This window comes from Onychostruthus taczanowskii, unplaced genomic scaffold, assembly GCF_017590055.1.
Source record: "Onychostruthus taczanowskii isolate IOZ18803 unplaced genomic scaffold, ASM1759005v1 scaffold75, whole genome shotgun sequence".
In the NCBI taxonomy this organism is placed as follows: Eukaryota; Metazoa; Chordata; class Aves; order Passeriformes; family Passeridae; genus Onychostruthus; species Onychostruthus taczanowskii.
In genome coordinates, this window is record NW_024505339.1 from 2,104,234 (window position 1) to 2,125,224 (window position 20,991).

Consider the following 20,991-nt stretch of genomic DNA (forward strand, 5'->3'; position numbering starts at 1 on the left):
AGAAGAACTAATAACATAGAGAGGAGGTTTTGCCTTTTTATCAAACCTGTTGCAATATTTAGCATTGGCTCTTTGGCAGGATATTGATTTATCCTTATCCTGCAGTCAGATGTTCATCCTCTCTTGGACACAGGGTGTTTTTCCTAAGCAGTGGGACAAATGTTTCTCAGAACCTTCAGCTTCTGCTATAAGGTGTTTTAGGAACGTGAGGCATTTTAATCAGTTTTAGATCAGGATAATCTGGACAGCAGGACACATGTGACAGGTTAAAGACATTTCTATTTTTTGATTAAGACATTCTTCTGACCTGCAAGAGGAAGGGCTCTCAAATTCCTGGCCTGTTTAGGGTGGTTTCTTTCCCATGGTATTTTTGCCAAGTGCTTTCTAATTATGGAATGTGTCTTATTCTGTAGTTCTTTTGCAAGGCAGAAATAACGAATATTACAAAAATCCAGAAAGAACTCACTCACTGATAGATGAACTTGACACCTTTTGGAATAACATAGATGTGATCCATATTGGTTTTTGAACAGCATAAACCCAAGGCAGCATCTCATACATCCAGATTTATATTTTGCAGTGGAATGTGCACTGCAGAGGGGAACACTGATGGTGTTTTCACGGAGCCAAACTCTTTATTTTTTCAGCAGAGCCACTGCTTGCGGGTGTAGCTCAGCGAGTCACGCTCGGCTCTGCGAGCCTGTCGGAGCAGGGCTGACAGGAAAGGTTTCCAGTCCCCTTGCTTTGAATGTGAAATTGTATTCAGGGAATCAGCTGCTTATCTGCAACGAGCAGAGCAATCCCAGTGCTCTAATCCAGGGTTTAAATGAGTCACTTCTAACTGGTGAGGCCTGGAAAACTTGATTCATCCCTTGGCCTGTAGTTGCCTGTTGGAGTGAGCCAGACCTTGCCAGCCACCCTCAGCAGAAATCACAGACAAGGGCTGGGCTCTGCTGCTGGAAAGGAAGAGTCTGGTTTTATCACCTTTTTAATCCAGGCTCAAGATCTTACAAAGTAAAATTATCTCTGCTTTTCAACTTTTTTTTTCCCCCCCTCCTAATTTAGGCTAACACACATGCAGGAGAGTTTTCCTTACCAGCAGGAGTTGGGCAGTAGTTTGGCAGCAGAAAAAAAGCATTTTGAGTAAAGATCTTTTCAGTGAATAAATAAATAAAAGGGTTCTCCTGCATGAAAAAAAACCAAGGGAAATATGTAAAAAATGTACTTCTAAGTGCTGGGCTGTTGTATATTTTTCTCTTATGTCGCATTTTCTGTGATGAGATGTGACTTGAGAAGTTTTAAGAGGTGTAAACTAGGGAAAAGGTAAGGTTGTTTATGTGAAGGTAACTCTGCTGATACTTAGAATTTTAACAGGAGTTTAATTCAGTCTGTTTGATGACAATTAGACTGGTTTGAGGAGTGCTGGTGGAGCTCTGACATTCTCCTCCTGAAGAATTAGAGCTGCCAGGCCACAGCTTTAATTACGCTTGGAAAACTCCTGGCTCAGGGCTCACTGTTGTGTTTCACTAATGGCTAATGCGGCTCAGTTTGGGAAGTGGAGTTTATATCATCTCTGATCTCACCTGTGCACAGGAGAGGGGCTTGGAGTAGTGTCCACTTCCTTCAGTGCCAGCCCAAAGCTAAACCCTCCTCCGAGCCACATCCTGAAGCTGCTGCTGTTAAAAATTCACCCAGCTAATAAGATAAGAAGTGAATGAAAGTCCTGCCAAACAGAGTTGTGCAAGAACCACAAATGATGTTCAAAATGGAGGCTGAGAGGGCAGAGGAGCTGTGGCACTGCAGTGCTCCCAGCAGCCAAGCTCCATCCCAAATCCTTGGCACATTCTGCCAAGGAATGGTGACATCCACCACATCCAGGATCTCTGGGATCTCTGCCTTGGGCAGAGCTAATTAGAGGGGAGTGCTGCACCCAGCCACTGACCACATCTTCTACGTGTGTTTGCTTTTAAATAGCCTCCTCTCTGAGGAGAATTAAGCTCTTTAGCTTTTTGCTCTAAATCTTTTTACTCCAGAGCTTGACCTTACCCTTCCTGTAGCGGAATTTGTGAAGGGTGCATTTTGATAAGAAGGGAAAAAACAAAGCAAACAAAAAACCCTTTAAGCAGAGCTGAGTGCAGATAGTGCCAGTCATGAAACATCAGCAGCTGAGCTTGGGAATCATTCCATAGCTCAGCATGTTCAATGATTAGAGAATCTGCTTGGCAGCTCACAGTATGAATTGCCTGAAACACCTGAGGGGAGGCATCCTCTCTAACAGATTTGTATCTTTATTTCCACTACCTGTAACTCCTTTTGGGATGGATCCACAGCTTAGTGCTTTGAGGAACAAAATAATTAATAAAATCATAGAATTATTTTAGATTGGAAAGAATTTGGAGATCTCTGGTCCAACCTCACTTCCAGGCAGGACCAATTTAGATCGAGTCACTCAGACATTGTCTGGTTGAGTTTTAAATATCTCCAGGGATAGAGTTACACAACTTTTTGGGACCCCTGTTCCAGTATTTGACAGCATTCAGTGGGAAAAAAATTTCCCAATAACTCATCAGAATTTCCTTTCTTCCAGCTTGTGTCCACTGTCTCCTGTTCTTTCACTTCCCCCTAATGCTAGTGAAGGCTGTGCAGTATTTTTGTCAGAATGTCCTTATCTCAGGCAGGTGGGTGGGAAATGAGGTGGGGTTTTCACAGTCTTGCTGTAGCTGTGATCATAAATAATTCTGTGTGAGAATGCTGATGAGCTCAGAGACAGCAAAATGTGCAACTTCTGTTTGCAAGGGCGGGGGACTGAGGGCAGCAGTGCCTTCACTGTGTCCTCTAGAAGGCTCTTCCTTGGTAGTGCAGGTTATTTTGTAATAAGGACCTCACAACTTCCAGGTAAAGTGGGTGTTTTGGTGCTGGATGGCTCCAAAGGAATCTGGAATAAAATCCTGCTGAGCCAGGTTGGACAGGGCTTGGTGGAATTGGAAATAAGTGGAATTTAAGGTCCTTTCCAACCCAAACCATTCTGTGACTGTAAAACCTTGTGAAGGCAAACTGCATCCAACCCTGCACTCTTTATGGCCTCTGATTCTCTGAGGGGGTGATTCCAAGTGTAATGTCAGTGCCAGGACTGGGGTTGTGTTTGGGGTGAGCTGGGAGCAGCTGTGGGGAGCCCTGTCCACGCTGCTGTTCCAGGACAATAACCCACTGTCCCAGAGCTCGTCTCTTCCTGTCTGATGGCTGTGGTTTGTGTGCTGGGCTCAGCCCCAGCTTTTCCAGTGCCTGGGATTACTTTTCTTTCCGTTTTTCCCTGTCATTGGGCAGCGGGAACTCCACGGGCAGAGCGCAGCTGATTTCCCTGGGACTGCCTCTGCTGGGCTGCTCCTGCTGGGAGGGGAGTTCTCCTTGGAAAACGCCCTCTCCAGATGCTCCAGTAGGAGCTGGTGGGAGGGAGGGAGTTCTGACTGCACTGAAAATGCCATGAAAAAAAAAAAATTAAAAAAATAAGGCAACTGACAGAAGAGAGAACTTGTCCTGAGATTGCTGCTTTTTGCAGCGGCGTAAGCGAAGGCTCTGCGAGGGCTGCGGGAGCTGGCGGGAGGCAGAGATGAAGTTCCGAGGCGGGGGAAGGTTTATTTAAGGTTTATTTCACTCCTTTAGGGGCTTTGCAGCTCTCAGACGTGTATTTGTTCTCAAAAAAAAAAGAGAGGAGAAACATTGTCAGGGTTTCAGCAGGAAAGTGAAATGCTTTGAGAAGGATCCCTTCATTGGAAAGTTGGGTGAAATTGGCTAAAAACTCAAGGAATACCTGTTTGGAGGAGGAAGCCAGGGTGGGAGTTGAGAAAGTGGGAAGAGAGGGGGAAGCTGTGCTCAGCTTTGGGAGGGAAGAAAGGGTGGAGCTTTCACTTGGACACAAGGATGTGAAGGGACTGTCCTGGAGCTGGGCTTTGCTCCTGTCCTTCCCAGGGCTTCTGTCCCATTCCTGCCATCCTAGGCAATGGCAGGAAGTACCTGCTAAAGGATTTATTGCCCCTCAGTTCCTCCAGGCTGTTTTAGTTTAGGAAAACTTTGTCCATGCTGTAGCAGCAGCCAGAACACCTGGTCCTGTGTCCTGCATGGGGCAGTCCCAGGCTTGGGAAAAGGAGTTTGTGGCAAAAGATTGAGAGGACTGGGATTGTTACCTGGAAAAAGAGATGAGGACAAGAGAAGGAGAAATAAATAACAGTGCCATAGAGAACACAGAGCTCCTTTTTCTGTGTTGTGTAGCATGGAAAGAGAGACACTGAGTTAAGCTAAAAGTTGTCAAAGAGATGCAAAGATCATTTTCATGCAATGAGTAATTGGGCCATGGAATTCACTGACTGTGGAAGGCGTTGAGGTCAAGAATGAGGGAGTGTTATAAAAAAGTGTGTGAGCTTTTGCCTGGATAAGAATGCTCAAGGCTTTAATTGGTAAAGTGACCAAATTTAGGAAGAGAAGGGTTGAAAACGTCACTTCTGTAGCTTGGAGCAATTCTCTGTTAAAAAAGAGTTACCATGGGGCTGGTGTATCCCATACCTGCTCAACGCAGAGATCCTTGCCTGTTTTCCCAAATATTCTGATGCTGACCACTGAGAAAGCGATGAAGGGAAGGGCAGAGCTTTTTGAGAGCCTCCTGAGTCCTTCTCTGTGGGAGTGCAGGTGACAGAGCTCCACAGGGTATTTCTGCTGGCATCTGGTGTGCTGGGGCCACCCCCTGCCCAGCTGTGGGCCTGGAGGAAGGCTGGCAGAGGTGGCAGTGGCAGTGTGACAGGCAGAGCTGTGTCTGGGGTGGTGGCCCTGGTCTCTGAGGGAGCTGTGGGTGTGGAGGCGCCCTTCGCGTGGCCCCGGAATGCTCTGGAGTTCTCTTTGGAAAGTTTGAGTGTCTCAGAGACCTCGTGGTGTCCGAGGGTTCTGTGGGGGTGTGGAATGCAGGGGAAGGGTGGGCAGTGCCAGGGCAGTGCAGCAGGGATGGGGCACAGGGGGTGCCCCAAAGCTGCAGGGGGCACAGGCTGGCCCTGGCTCTTCACGTTTGAGTTTCTTCACCTGCTCAGCTGCTCTGGAAATCAGCATCAAACCTCACCTGAAGGGGCAGCAAGCTGATGTTTCGCCTTTTTTAAATGCCTTTTTGGAATCTGTTTGTCCTCTGAAGCTGCTGTGGGATGCTCAGGCCTGTGGGCACAGGTCTCCTGAGAAAACTGCCACCAGCAACATCTTTGAACCAGCAGCAGCTTGTGCCATCTGTTCAGGAGCAAAAAATGTCAGCTCTCTAAATATAGAAATTCTGTGTATTTACTTTTCCAGCCCTGGTGATCTTTCTGGTTTGCCTAGTTCATTTTTCTTAGTGCTCTTTTATATTTAGCCTGTTGATTGAAATATCATTACCCCTCTTAATGGTAAACATTTTTCCTGTCCTTCAAATCAGTCCTTACAACTGCCTTTTCCTTTTCACTGCTAATTGCTTATTTCCTTACTCATCCCCCCACGAAGTAAAATCTGGAAGGTACAATTATGTTATAAATATTGAACAAATAATATTACCTACTTATTATTTCAATTTGTCCCTACCCAAAATGTGGAAACGTTTGAAATAATTACTTTACAAGAATTAGTCAAGAATGTAGCATTTCTATCTCTTTAATATAATTTTTAAATAGTGTATTCCGGAGTTCCATCCTTCCATCTGGTTAGGATGGGAAATATCAGAGGGACAACCAAGTTCTGAGTTCCCTGACTCCAGACATTCCATTGCTGGTGATGTATTAGTCTAAAAGAAGCAAGAATAAAAAGTTATTCTAAGAAATGGTCCTTGAGTGGCAGCTGCAAATTCAAGTTGTTCCCTCTGACTCTGCTAGTCTGGGTCACCAGAGCTGTTACCTGGTTTTGGTCCCAATCCCCCTGACAGCTCTGCTTTTCCCAAGTTGTCTTTTGGGAAACCACTTCATTTTCCTTACATAATTAAAAGCAAATACATATCTTATCAATTATTATCTCAGCTCAGGTGGCTTCAGAAAGGGCAGACAAACCCAGGTGGTTGCTTGCAGGGGATTTTTATGGGAGACACAGAGCTGCCTCTCAGGGAACCTTCTTTCCAACCCTGTTGACTGACAGAGGGAGTTGTGTCCAAAATGAGCAGCTGATTTTCAGTGTGGCAGGAGAGAGGAGGATCCTGAGTGCCTGAACTTCAGTCTGTCAGGGATTTGCTGGCAGAATCCCTGATTCTGGTCCAGCTCTGCCATCTTCATTATTTCTTTCTCCATGCAGAGGGAAAGAGGAGCTTTCCCATTCTGCACCTTGGGAATTGAGGCCTTGGATACAGCAGTTGATTTTTGTCTGCTCTGCTGTCTGGCCCACGTTGTGTCCAAGCCCTTTCCCAGACTGTAGAATGAAGTAGAAATCAAAGGAATTTCTTTTCTTTCCTGCAGCTTTGGCATGACAGTGAAGAATGTCCAACTATCCGTGAGACAAATATTTTTTAGCTGCCACCTCCCCACGAGAAATTCCTTCTTGGTTCAGGCTTGCATTGTCTTCCAGAATCTAATCTGAATTTCCCTTCCCACTCACATTTGGGTCTGGCCTGTTCTTCCGTTCCCGGCTTTGTGGCTATTTCTGGAGCCTGCAGATCAATCATCTTGCACTTGATACCAAGATAAAGGTGCCTGCCTCTTCCCAGATGGAGCCACTTCCTGGGGCTCTTCCAGTGAGTCTCCTGAGTGGATACAACCCAATCTGTGAAAATACACTGCCAGGAGAAAATATTGCAAGATACGTTTTTAGGTGTTGAAACACAAATTCTGTTTATGTTGTGACTTTCCTTTCTGAATCAGTTATGCAGTTTCCCTGCTCCATACAAGACTGTTCACTTTGAGAATTCCAGGTGTTTTCCCATGGAAAGGAGTGGGAAGTTGCTGGTGCTGCCTGTTCCCTCAATGTCTGGATTTGAGTTTTAAACCATTCCATTACCCCTCTGGGAAAATCAAGCCTGGGAATGAGTCTTTGCTCCGTGTTGGGTATTCCATGGCCACGGAGCAGCTTCTGGACAAAGCCAGGGGGAGTTTCTTGCTCTGCTCACATCACCCCCAGACCCCTGTGCTCATGGCAGAGCTGTTCTCCCATTTTCCAGCACAAATTCCCCCAAAGTGCTCAGCCTGGCTGACTCAAATCCTTTGGATTTTGCTGCACAGAGCAAAAGGTCCTGTTTTTCATTTCTGAGGTGTATTAGTTCTCCATGTCCTAAGCAGAGGAAAAACTTTATCATGCTTTGGCATTAAGCGGAGTTTAAAGGAAAAATATGTGTTTACACCTTCACAATCCCATGTCAGCGATTTCCCAGTTCAGTGTAGGAAACTCCTTGGTACAGTTGTGAGTGGTTTTGTGCTCTCAGGAGCTTGGAGGTATTTGCTGGTCTTGTTGACTCTTGTAGGAACACAAAGAAAAGCTGGAACCCCAGCCAATGTAAACCTGGCTCTGCAGGCTGCATTCAGCAACCAATTTACACCAGCGGAAAGTCTTTCCCAAAATTCAATCGCAGGGCAGAAAAAGCCCTGGAAGCAGAGCTGTGGTGGTGATTGCACTGGCCTGGTCCCCACCATTCCAGAGGGACTTTTCCCTTCCTGGCCCCGAGCCACTGTTGTGCTCCAGGCTCTGGAGAAGACATTAAAAGCAAAGAGTGGGTTAAAACAATGTGGGAACAAATCCCTGGAAATGACACCGTGGGGTGGCTTTGGGAAATGTGGTGGCAGAAATCAGACTGGGCACTCTGGAGTGACCCTCAGGACAGCGGGTTCAGCACAGGATGAAAGGAGAGATTGAGAGGAGGCACAGGCACTCCTGAGCCCACAGGCACCACGATCACATGCAGATTGCTCAGATTTTTGCCATTCCCTGTCTGCAGCCTGTGCTGGGTGTGGTGTTAGGTGTCCTCATCCTACAAAGGTCAGGATCCTTAGCCAGACCCTCCTTTTGATCCCATAGGGGACCTATAAGGTGTGGATGTGATGGAGCTGCCCTGAATAACTGATTCAATGTGCTACCTTCCCTCCTTTCCCTTCTGACACTCTCCCAATCCCACAGCGAGGTGATTTACCTCAAAACCTGCAGAGAAAACCATCAGATTGTTTTTTTCCTGCTCTTTGTTTTGCTGGTGGAGTTGCCCTGGTTTGGTTTGGAGGTGTTACCCAAAGGGAGGTAGCAAAGCCTGGAGGAGGGATTTGATGCTGAGCTTTTTTAGCTTTTTAGGCTAAACCCGACCTGCCTCTTAGGTGGAAGGTTCCCAAACATTTCAAGGCAGCAGGAACTGGCCCTGCTGCTGAATCCTGGCTCCTCCCTGGCCCTGCTGTGGTTCCCCATTACCCTGTCCCTGGCCATCATCATTACACGTGGGACCAGTGTGGGAAAATGACCTGGATTAAAACAACAAAAGAATCTGAGCTAGTTTTAATCCCTGTCAGATTTCCAGCCTGGTTTATTGCACAAGTCCTGGGCCAGTGCAAACCAAAGGGTGCCGCTGCACTGAGTCCTCCCTCAGGGTCACAGCAGCCCCTCTAGCACTGAGCTCTCCTGGCAGCTTCCAGAAAAACTCATTTCCAAAAGGAAGGGTCTGGACACACCCTCACAGCCTGTGTTCTCCCAGTTCTCTGGAATATACTCCCTGCCACAGGGCTGTCAGAGTGGTCCAAGCTGATCTCTTACCTGGAGCAGAGGATGTTGTAAATGTATTTCAGTTAGAGGTGGTTTGGCACAGAGAAATTCATCCCCTGCAAAGACAACAAAGGAATGAGTGTTGTCCATAGACAAACTGCTTTAATGGTTAATTAGCTCCCCTGCACCACATTTAACCCCCCAGACTGGGGGATTTCTAGCATTAATTTACCGCCACCACATCTGATGTCTGCCTGCTGACAGAAAATCACTAACATTTTGGTTATTTTAATTTATTGGGTGCCTCACATTTATCATTCAGTAGGAACATATGATCATCACTGTGATTATTTTTTTCTTAAGTAGTGTCTTCCTTCCCCACTTCCTTCCTTCTGCATGACTGATCTGTTTCCATTTTGAAAAAAGGGTTTATTTTCACCTCCTTTTATGGCCCATCAGTTGATGTCAGTGGCAGTGAAACAGTTAACACAGACATTTGAAGCTGGTGGTAGACTTGGACACATGCAATAAAGCAAAATGTTGGCATGGAGCAGTGCCTATTGCTCAGCTCTGCCTTTTATTTGCACTCAACTTGGGTTTGGGAGGCTACAAGACTGAGTGGAGTTTATATTCAGGAGGCTCTGACTGCATCACATCCCCTGGGCACATTAAATTATCACCAAAAAGCCACTTTCAGTCGAGTTGGTTTGGCTTTTGTTTTGTTTCAAGCTGACTGCAGATTTGAGGTGGTTATTTTGTTCTCACGGCGAGGGGTTGGAGTTGAATGAGGAGACAAAAACTGGAGGAAACCGAAAGTTCTTGGCCTTAAATGCCTGTCCCAGAGGAGTGGAATTTTCTGTGTTGTGAGGGGGATGGATTGGCTCTTGCCTGTCCTGGATGTGCACAGCTGGGATCACTTTGTCCTGGCCTCAGGGAGGGGCTGATGAAAGAGCTGCTGAAGTGACGTTTGCTGTGGAAGGCTTCAGGATTATATAAACTGGGATTAACTCTGCGAGGGTGGAAGTTTCTCCTCAGTCCTTGTTGAGGCAGCTGTGTTTTAGGACTGCAGTTGTACATTTTCCCCACTTGAAAAGGAGTTATTTTCCTTTGGGTTTGCCTTTGTTCTCATCACCTTGGCCAAAACCTGCTCTGGGATTGCACTGCTCTGATAGAAGGATTCCAATTTCTAGGCAGAGTTTATCTGTAAATTATTTATTTCTATTTTCCTTTCCTTATCTCATCACCTTCCTTCTCCAAGGGTTATCCCTTTTCTCCTCACCTTGGCAAAGAGGGTAGAAGACAACAGAGCATTTTGCTGAAGCTGTGAAGGACTTGGCTTGGAAAATTTTGGCCATTTTAGAACGATTACTTCATGAGAGTATCTGCAGAATTCCTCCCAAGCTGGGTCTTTCCAAGCTTAGAACTCAGGCCTTCCAGACCATGAGACTAATTGGAAATATAAAACAGGAAATCAAATGATGTTTCTTTGTGTGGGTCTGGGTTTGAGATTTCCAGAAGGAACTGATTTTCCTATCTGAAAACTGCTGGGTTCAGGCAATCGCTTCTGCCCAGGCTTACAGGGAGGAAGCCAATTAGAACTGGCAGAAATAGCAAAACTGCATTTACTAATTATTTACCAAATCAAATAAAGAAACATTTACCAAGAATTTGGTGAATCAAAGCAACTGCAGGCTGAGGGGATTTGGGTTTGACCCAAATTGATATTTCAGTGATTCTTGCTTTTATTACTGTTTAAAAAACTTCAGGTAAATTTTCTTCCTGACCAAGGCTGGGTTTATTTTATTCCCTGCACGTCACCAGTGCTTGTGGTTTGGCCACTTTTACGTCTTGGGAAGGTGCAGAAAGCAATTCTGTGAGTCAGTAAAAGTCATCTTCATCATCGTGCAGGTCTGGCATTCCCAGTTTGTGATGGGTGTCTGGGATTGCTCTTGGTGCATGAGCCTGCTTTAGGAACAGACCCTCTGGTCTTTGTGCATCATCCCAAAATATCACTCAGTGCTTTAGGGAAATGGTTTAGGAGAAAGGTGGTGCTGTGAGCAGTTTGCAAAGCAAGAAGGGTTGTAGAAGATAAAGAAATGCATGCAGGTGTGAGGCAGAGGGTTTCACACGTGGTTTCTCCTGTCTCTGGTTTCTGCGGTGCCTCTCATCTCCTCCATCTCTGTCCCCTGAGTAGAGATTTCCCCAGCAGCAGCCACTGAGTCACCCCTGGGTTCAGATTTCCCCTCCCTGCTTCACAGTGAAGTCAGGAGTCAGCAGATGAGTGCTTTCCACAGAAGTTGTGTCTCACCCACATCAGGCTGAAAATGTAACCTTTAAAGGAGGGTCGGGGTAGGAGTCTCTTGATGCTGTCAGTGTCACCATCTAAATTCAGCAGTGTGGGTGCAGAAATGCCCATTTCTCATTTCTTCTCGATCTTCTCAGAATTTTCCCATTGGGTTCCTTGCTAAAGCTGTTAAATTGGTCAGCAATGTGAAGCTGTTTGCTTCTGAGATGAATCATCATTAGTCATAAAAGATTCCTTACCTCGAAACAGCTTCCCGTTGTGAAATCAGAGACAGGAGAGAACACATTTCAATCTCCCTCCTGCTAAAGGATGCCTGGGAAGGGAAATCCAAGTTTTATTCTCTTTATCAAATGTTTGTTTCTTTGATTGATTTGAAGTTATTGGAAATTAAGCAGTAATTTTTCCCTAATGCTGACTTGTCTTCCGTGAAAGCAATTAGAGCAGACAACTGATGAAGCATTGTAATCACTGTTTTCAGCAGCAACACTGGGATTATTTTAATATCTCATTTTAATATGGTTATCCAATGGTAAATGTGGTTCTTGTGGACTTGGGGAAGTGCCTGCAAACCCACAGCCATCCCAACTTGCCCGTGCTTTTGGCTGCAGGGATTGGGAGCCAACGGCATCCGGCTGAGCATGGAGAGCGCGCTGACCGCCCGCGACCGCGTCGGGGTGCAGGACTTTGTCCTGCTGGAGAACTTCACCAGCGAAGCTGCATTCATTGAGAACCTGAGGAAACGCTTCAAGGAGAACCTGATCTATGTGAGTAGCACAGGGACAGTCCCCAGGGTGTCCCTCAGTGAGCTGCAGTGTGGCTCTGCTCTGCAGTGGGGTTTGGAGGTGCTGCTGGTGGCACTCACACAGGCCGTGGGGGCTTGTGCCAGGACCACTCTGGGGTGCTGCCATTTGATGGGTGTGGGGACTCACTGCAGTGGCCCTGTTGAGATCTGGTGGCATTGACAGCACTGAAAATCCAACTCCCACCACATTCTTCCATCTCCTGAATTCACTCGCTTCCACCAACCCAGACTTTTTCTCAATCCTAAATGTATTTCAGAAATAACTCAGTACTGTGCCTTGTTGGAAACTGTAAAACCATTTGAGGTGCTTTTCACTCAGCAAGGATAACATGGCTGGCACAGCTCCAGTAGTGTCACTTTTCCAGAGCTGAGAATTCTCTTCCTCAGCACCCTTGGCCTGTTTGGAAGCCCTCAGCAGCATCCCCAGGACACCAGGATGGGTGTCCAGCCTCCAGAGACACCTGAGCTCTGCCTCCAGACCTCCTGTAAGCTCCCTGCTTTCTGTTCTATTTTCCAGACCTACATTGGCTCAGTGCTGGTGTCTGTGAATCCCTACAAGGAACTGGAAATCTACACCAAGCAGAACATGGAGCGGTACCGCGGCGTCAGCTTCTATGAAGTCTCTCCTCACCTGTGAGTGGGTGCCAGTGCAGGTTTTGTCACTCCCACCCAGCTGGGACACGTCAAAAGAGGCAAACAGGACTTTGCCCTGTCCCAGCTGCAGCCCTGGAAGTCCTGGGGACAGAGAGGATCCTCAGGGTGTGGTGTGAGGCTCTTTCTATTCCTGTTCCTCTCTCCAAAGAGGATGAGTTGCCTCTGCAAGAGCAGTATTTGGAAAGGGAGTTGGTTCCTTCCTGGCTGCAGGAACAGAGCTGCTTACCCAGCCCTGGCAGGACAGGAGTTCATTGTTCCAGGGTTATTTGGGGTCTCTGTGTCCGGGGCTAAGTAGGGGAAAGAGTTTCTGCTGTGTGGGGGTTTCTTTCCTACCTCTGCTGTTACTGCCTGACCAATATTTATCTGGTATTTCCCTTGTTGCTAAGATACCATCAGCCTGTTGGAACAAGGAATGTATTTATTTACATGGTCTGGCTTGGTGAGCATTCCCAATTTCCCATTTAAAAAAAAAAAAAAAGTTTGAGGTTTAAAGTTATTTTTGAAAGCGTTTGAATTTTTTTGTCAGACTGAAAGAAAAAGATGACTGAGAGCTGAGGCCACATGGCTTCAAAATGGTTTTTCTTCAGGACTAAAGGCCAAATTCTGAGCACCTCTTGGAAGATTTTTTTATCTTGTGTTTGGTTGCTTTTTTTTTTTAAAGAGATCTTGGAAGAGTAAATGATATTATTTTTGAGCAAACTATTTGGGTTGCTTCTTATTGCTGGCACATAGCCCAGGAGAGTAAACAAACCAGAATGTGCTGCAAGCACAGAGAGGGGGAGAAACACCATTACTTGGGAAAGTCTCAGCACTTCAAGTTGGATTTGTTAGGACAAAAATATGATTTTTACTGTGTGAACCCAGATGGGGGAGAATTAAACCTGAAAAACCCTGCATTCAAACCTGCTCAGTTCCCTTTGCCTGTGGTCAGGAAAGGGCTTCTGTGCCCTTAGATGTGAATTTTGGGACTCTCTGGAAAATCCTTGGGGCTGTGGCTCTGGTTTTTAGTGTGCAGTACAGGACAATGCTCATGGATAGCACAAAGCACTGAGCAGATGTGCTTTAATTCCACTTAATTCACACTGTGGCTGATTATTTCTTAGGCTTTCTTTCCTTTTAACAAGTCCCTTCAGAAGCTGTAAAATGTGCAGCTCATAAGTGAACCCTGGAGAACTGTGATCCTGGGTACTGCTGCTCCCACTGGGAGAACAGATTTTTTTGCTGACTGTTTTTGCTGTTCCATTGCATTATTTAATTATTTTATTGCATTATTTCATTATATATGCATTTAAAAATCCTCTGAGGAGCATCAAATGCTCCATCTGCAGTCTGGTGCTCTGGGTTTCTCCTTTTCCAGTAACTCATATGTTTTCCTCTTTCTCCTCTTCTAAACTGACTCTAAAAAGCCAAAACACTACAAGGTCTCTATTCCAGTGTCAGACAGTTCAGCTGGGTTTTCTGGGAAGTGCATCACACTCCGAGGAGGAGAGTTATCCCTATGGGCTTGGAACCCAGCATATTCCCAGAGATCTGTCACATCCTGTCCTGTTTGTGGCCTGCAAATGGGACCATAAACATCTTTATTTCCAGTGGTTCTGTCTGTGCCTGGCTGGAGCTCTTGGGGCCATAAACCACCCCATAAAGGCCCAGGGGCCAGAGGCACTTCTTCAAATCCAAATTAAATCTGCATTTATTCAGCTGTTTTCCAAAAGACTCCAGAGGCAGAATCTGGATGGGAAGAGAGGGACATGATGTATTTTGTGGGGTGAGTTGTGTTGCCAAGGGAGCTCATTGGTGTTGCCTTAGCACCAAGTATTAATAGACTGGAGAAGGCCATGGCTGTTATTTTGGTGTGATTACTGCTAATTAATAGCACAGCAGGAGAGTAAAAAAAAAAAAAAAAAAAAAGGAAAAATGAAAAATTAAAAAGCCAAGCTATTAAAATAAAATGTTGTCAGGTGTGTGAAGAAGACAGGATATCTGTTTGCTCACCACATGTGAGAGCTGAAAATGGTGTCAGGGAGGTTGTCTTTTCTGTCCCCCTGAGCAGCTGTCACCATTGTCACTCATCCCCTGCTGCTCTCTGGTGTTGTGGGAGTGTGTGTGACTGGGTGTGAGATCCTGTCTGCTCACAGCACTGAAATGAAAGAAAAAGCAGCAAAGGAGGAAGCAGAAGGGCAGGGCCAGACTGTGCAGGCAGAGGAAGTGCCTGGAGTTTGGGGCAGGATGCTCCTTAATCTGTGGTGGCTTTTCCAAGCTCTTCCCACCATCCAAGAGAAGCTCTGGAGCCACCCAGACAGCAAAATTCTGTAGTGACCTTATGAATGTGTCACCACTTAGAACATAAGCAAGAAAAAATACCAGTGGAGATGTTTCCTGAGTGTAAAACTTCTGTCCCACGGGACCAGTGTTGAGAGATCATTTGTATTTAGAAAAGCCAGTTGTTCTGCACAATTTAGTCGACTTCTACCTATTTTTGTCAGAAAGAAAAGTCAAAAACAGTCTCAAAGACTCTGACAGTTTGTGTCATGAGCCTGCAGAAGCGTGGCTCGGTGGCTGAGGTGTGACCAGAGGTGTCAGCGCTGTCACCTGTGCTGTCACCAGCGTGCAGCAGCTGCGATCTCACCCAGCCGTGGCCTGGGGCTGTTTTGGGGCACGTCTGTGCCGGGATTTCAGGGCAGACCCGCTGATCCCGGCTGTCCCCTCCCAGCTACGCCATCGCAGACAACTCGTACCGCTCGCTGCGCACCGAGAGGAAGGACCAGTGCATCCTCATCTCCGGCGAGAGCGGCGCCGGCAAAACCGAGGCCACCAAGAAGATCCTGCAGTACTACGCTGTCACCTGCCCTGCCAGCCAGCAGGTCGAGACCGTCAAGGACCGGCTGCTGCAGTCCAACCCCGTCCTGGAGGTACCTCCCGCCCGGAATGCTGGCCCTGGGGACAGCGGGACCCCACGGGGCGGTGACAGCGTGTCCTGGGGATGCTCTGCGGGCACAGCACCAGGGAATCCCGCTCTGGTTCCCGGCCAAAGCACTCCTGGCCCTTCCCAGCCCTCCAGGAGCAGTTGTGGTGTGGATGGGGTTCGGGGACAGAGGGGATTTGGCGTGGGAAGAGCTCGGGGTCACTGCAGGACTCTGCAAAGGGGCACATCCCAGGGGGCAGCTCACACAGGCTGGGCTCGTTTTGTGGTGCTGTGGTGTCCTCTAGTGTCCAGCCCTGGCTGTGTGCAGTGCCCTCAGATATCCTTGTGTCCCTGCATCCCTGAATCCCTGTGCCCTATATCCCTGTTTCCCTCTGCCCCTGTGCCCTGAGATGTCCCTGTGCCCTGAGATGTCCCTGTGCCCTGAGATGTCCCTGTGTCCCGGGAAAGGTGACTCCCAGCAGCAGGAAGCCCTGCAGCCCCTCTGGCAGTGAGCTGTGACAAATGGCAGTGGGGACAGAGGAGCTTGGGCAAGGCTGTCAGACATGACATATGTTGTCAGCAGTGGACTGGCATTAAAATCAGCTTGCAGGGGCATGGAAGTGTTTTCAGAGGATGTTCCATCTACACTGCTTGCACAGGGTGTAAAGATCAGCCTTAGAATTCAGGGAGAAATCTGTTTCCTTCTGGGTTTCCGGGAAGGAAAATCCTGGGCTGTAAATAAATAACTGGCAGCTTCACCCAAGTGTTTATAAATAATCTGACTTGGTACTCATTTAATTTTCTCTGATCGTTTTCATTTCAGGCCTTTGGAAATGCAAAAACCCTTCGGAATGACAACTCCAGTCGGTTTGGGAAGTACATGGATGTGCAGTTTGATTACAGGGTAACTTGCAATCTGGTTTGTATTCCAGGACTGGTCCCAGTTGTAGGAGCTCTCTGTGTTCTTGCATTGTTGTGTGTGTGTAGTGAGTGCTTTGCATTTCCTTGGTGATGGCATAAGCAGAGCCTGTGGTACAAAGTTTGGGTCCAGAGGGTTTTATGACACTCACTCTTCCTTCATTCCTCCCTTATGTCTCTCTGTAATGGGACACTGAGATCAAACCCTTTTATTTCTAGGGTATTTTATTTCTGGTGCTCTGTGCCAGTGGGCACTCCCCAGGTAAATCCACATGACCCAGCTGAGAGCTCTGAAGATAATTCCTGCCCTGTGTGACTTTGCACAGTTTGTGCCCACTCTGATCCCACAGCAGCAAGGTGCACACAGTGCAGGGGCTGAGGAGCTCAGCACTGCCATCCTTCAGGTCTCCTTTAATCCCTCCACACTCAGTTTTGGTGCTTTCCCTTTGTGGTGAATTCCTAGAAGGAATTTTAGCACTCAAATCACCAGCGTGCTGAAATAGATCTTGTGGCACAGGATGACAGATCATTTTCTGTGTTTTTGTGGGCTTTTGCTTCAGATCTTGTCTTTGAACCGACAATGAAGAAGCAGAAACATTTTCCTCTGTGTTGATGGACTCTTTCCACATGTCTGGTTTGGTTTAGGGGGCTCCTGTTGGGGGCCACATCTTGAACTACCTCCTGGAGAAATCCCGAGTTGTGCACCAGAACCACGGTGAGAGGAACTTCCACATCTTCTACCAGCTGCTGGAGGGAGGGGAGGAGGACCTGCTGAGGAGGCTGGGCCTTGAGAAGAACCCACAGCAGTATCACTATTTAGTAAAGGTGAACATCAACTATAATTCTTAAAATACTGTATTATAGGGTTGGGATGTCTCCAATTAACTTTGTAATTTCCTTCCCTCACTTCAGAATTAACTCTGAGGTAACTGCTGTAAAAAGAAACACAATGCATCGAGCATGGATAATGTATCTTTGGTGATTATTTATTTATTTATGTCAAACTGTGTCTTTTTAGGGTCACTGTGCAAGGGTCAGTTCCATAAATGACAAAAATGAGTGGAAGATCATGAGGAGAGCCCTGTCTGTTATCGGCTTCAATGACAGTGAGGTGGAGGTGAGGTTTAGCAGCACAGATTTTCCTACTTTTTAAAAGATTTTTTACTGCTTTGATTTAGGATTTCTGATTAAAATCAGTGGATCAAATCAGAGTGAATGCATTCCCTACAAAAATCCTGAAAAAATATACAAAATAGTCTCCTAAAAAGTGAATCAACACAAAAACCTTGCTGTTCATTCCATCATCCTGATCTCTGCCTGTTGCTCCCATGGCAGGATTTGCTGAGCATTGTGGCCAGTGTCCTGCACCTGGGGAATGTCCAGTTTGCTGCTGATGAGCAGGGCAATGCTCAGGTCACTACAGAGAATCAGATTAAATACCTGGCCAGGGTGAGTATCAGCAGTGAGGGAGATGTTACAGGAAAGGTGAATTGTAGAGGGTTCCTTACTTTGAGCTTAATACCATCATAGAGTTTTATACTGTGATTTAGTTGTTCTCATAAATTTAACTGTAATTTCACCTAAATAGAATGCAAATATTATCATCAAACCCTTTTAATTGAAAACTTCTCTATTTACCACCTGACCCACCCCTGCCTTGATGTTTCCACCTTTGGGCAGTGAGGTAGGAACAGACTCTGGGGAAGAGTTTTAAAGAAAGAACCACCTTAGTGCCTTTGCTTGGTCACTTCCTTCCAGCCAATTATTTGTTAGCTCATATCCCTGCCAGAAAGAAGGGAAGGGAGGGATTGATGCTGCAGAATTGTTCAGTGTGAGTGAGAAATAAAATAAAGGGTTGTTTCACTGGGCTGGGATTTTAGGAAAATGGAATGTACAGCTCCATAAATTAATTGAATGTCCTGTGTGCAGCTGCTGGCAGTGGATGGCTCAGTTCTTCGGGATGCACTGATCCACAAGAAGATCATAGCAAAAGGGGAGGAGGTAAGAACAGGCCCTGGGGATTTGGGAGGCAAAGGGGATTCCACGAACCAGCTCTGCCAGCAGCTCCCTCGTCACCCCTCAGGAGGTTGCAGGGCTCCCACTGGTGACGGTTCAGCCACGAGCAGGATGCTTTTGAGTGGCTGCTCAGTGATGACGAGGCAGGAAAAGGGGATCCCTTGGTCTGGGGGCTGCTCAGGGCTTTTCTCTGCTCCTGCCTGCAGCTGGTGAGTCCCCTGAACCTGGAGCAGGCAGCCTACGCCCGGGACGCGCTCGCCAAGGCCGTCTACGGCCGCACCTTCTCCTGGCTGGTCAACAAGGTCAACAAATCCCTGGCTTACAAGGCAAGTGACCCTTCTGCTTGTTGAGATCTGTGGCTGCATTTCTCTTCACAGAGCAAAGCAAGGCACAACTTCCCAAGGATATTTGCTAGGGTTCACATTCTCTGAACCTCAGAGAAAGAAAAAACAATTCTTATCTCAGTTGCTGCTCCTGTTGTTGTGCACAAGGGGAATGCATTGTGGAAGATTGTTTACCTGAAGGGAATTGGTTATTGGATTCTGCTGTGAGTGTTTTTGATTCACTGCCCAATTGAATCCAAATTCAATGTGTGTGTGTCAGGACTGTCAGCTGACAGTCACGAGATTCTGTGCAGTTGGGTGCTTGTGCAGATTCAGTTTAGATGTAGTGTAATATAATAAATAATATAGTATAATAAAATAATTAATTAGCTTTCTGATAAGATGGAGTCCTCCTCATCATTTTCTCCCCTTTGTTGGGGTTGCCCTGCTTTGCTATAGAGATCCAGCCAAAGGTGACAGCATTCCAGATCTTTCAGCCTCAAAGCAAGTTCCATGCTTTTAGTAATTTCTAAATTAATTTGTTTTCTAAATTGTGCAGTAAATGCTGGGATTAGATGATGGAGATCCAGGATGGATCGTAGCTGTGAGGAAATACCTACATTTGTTTTCTGCTCTGTTGCAGGAAGAGAAGTTTCCAGGCTGGAGAAGTACAACAGTTCTAGGATTGCTGGACATCTATGGGTTTGAGGTTTTCCAGCACAACAGGTTTGTTTTGAAAAATTCTGAGTTACATTATTCAGTTTATGGCGTTTTCTCTCCCTTGTGAAACAAGGCTTTATTTAATTTCTTAGTAAAAGACGTGGCATTTAAATGTCAGGACATCAGGTGACAAAAAGCTAATCACAGGGCTTCTAACACTTAAGACATCCAGCTAATAATTAGCATTTACAGCTATTAATGGACCTGGTATTTAAAATAAACTGTTGTTTTTTGGGTGTATTCATACCTTACCTTGAGCTGTGCATTGTCCAGCTCTCCAGCCCAGGGGTGGCTGTTGTGGCATCTTCCCATGGTGGTGACAAACCAGGGGATGGGACTGGCAGAGTCTGGGACCTCCCTGGCAGGTAGCACTGAACAAAGACTCTACATTTGAAGTGTTACTGTGCCTTTATTCAAGGTTTTTGTGTTCCTCCATGTTCCATCCTTCATGTCCATTTTTCTCTCCTTCTGGAACTCTTTGATTTTCCCTAAATAATAAATTTACTAAATGCATGCAGTCAGGAAATGAATTCTGTACAAAGAGTGATTATTTTTCTGTTTTTTCTTTGCAGCTTTGAGCAGTTTTGTATTAATTATTGCAATGAAAAGTTGCAGCAGCTCTTCATAGAGCTGACCCTGAAGTCAGAGCAGGAGGAGTACGAGTCCGAGGGCATCGCGGTAAGAGCCCAGAGCCCCCTTCCCTCTCCTCCCAGAGGTCCTGCCATCATCTCCAAATCAGGGAATTAAAGAACTTGCCTTTTTCCCTTCTTTTGGAAACCCTGGTAACTGTGTGAGACAGCTGGAAGTGAGTAATGCCATCCCAGGCTTTTACCCTGATTTTAACAAAGGCAATGTTAGGAAAACAAATGTGATGAGTGAAAAAGCTTTGACAGAAAGATTGTTTAAATCAGGTGCTCTCTGAAATGTTCTGAAATTTACATTTCTTTTCCAGTCTAGAGTTGTTTTCACCTAAGTGTGATTTCTTGTCTTTGCAGTGGGAACCAGTTCAGTATTTCAATAACAAAATAATTTGTGATTTGGTGGAAGAGAAATTCAAAGGCATCATTTCTATTTTGGTGAGTTAAAAACATCTTTTTGAATGAAAAATTTGAGCAGTGTAGTGGAAAGCAAGGGGGAAAACATGGGAAAAAATCAGTTTATGTTGGAAGTGTTTGAGTAGGTGGGAAGAGCAATAATACACCATTAAAAATCATTGCATCACCTCCATGGGCTCTGGGGAAAGCAGCTCCCAATCCAGGCAGTCTGGAAGGAGGGAAATATTTCCCTTTTCAGCTCAAGAATTCTTCATTTATTGAGCTAAAAGTTGTTTATCTGTGGAAAGGCCAAACTGGAGGAGAGTTTCAGTAAGGCAGAGCCTAGAAATCCCTGGAATTTGTGTGTTTGTAGGATGAGGAGTGTCTGAGACCTGGGGATGCCACAGACACAACATTCTTGGAGAAACTGGAGGAGACTGTGAAGAACCACCCTCATTTTCTCACGTGAGTGTTCCCTCAGCTGAGGGATCCCAGTGTGTGGATAACATCCTCACCATGCTGGGTCCCACATAAAAGATGATAATTTTTTTTACAGAGAGATTTGATTGATATTTAAGCTAACATAAAATAGGTTGTTGACACAAAGTGCCTGACTGAGCTTCAGAATGCAACAGGGGCAACAAAACTCTTGTTACTGA

General features: G+C 46.1%; 1 protein-coding gene across 6 annotated transcripts in view; it reads left to right on the forward strand.

Annotated features, from left to right (window-relative positions):
• The window catches only part of MYO1C (myosin IC), a 52,997-nt gene that overhangs the window by 22,983 nt on the left and 9,023 nt on the right, over positions 1-20,991 (forward strand). For 5 of the 6 annotated variants that reach the window (XM_041422927.1, XM_041422931.1, XM_041422925.1 and 2 more), the window contains 13 exons: positions 11,572-11,727; positions 12,283-12,398; positions 15,130-15,328; positions 16,145-16,225; positions 16,885-17,064; positions 17,258-17,356; positions 17,575-17,688; positions 18,169-18,240; positions 18,462-18,581; positions 19,222-19,304; positions 19,871-19,976; positions 20,294-20,374; positions 20,706-20,797. In XM_041422927.1, the coding sequence (XP_041278861.1) occupies positions 11,572-11,727; positions 12,283-12,398; positions 15,130-15,328; positions 16,145-16,225; positions 16,885-17,064; positions 17,258-17,356; positions 17,575-17,688; positions 18,169-18,240; positions 18,462-18,581; positions 19,222-19,304; positions 19,871-19,976; positions 20,294-20,374; positions 20,706-20,797 (1,499 nt within the window). Of the gene's footprint in view, positions 1-3,436; positions 3,626-11,571; positions 11,728-12,282; positions 12,399-15,129; positions 15,329-16,144; positions 16,226-16,884; positions 17,065-17,257; positions 17,357-17,574; positions 17,689-18,168; positions 18,241-18,461; positions 18,582-19,221; positions 19,305-19,870; positions 19,977-20,293; positions 20,375-20,705; positions 20,798-20,991 lie in introns of those variants that run through there. The other variant, XM_041422928.1, reaches the window with a different exon arrangement.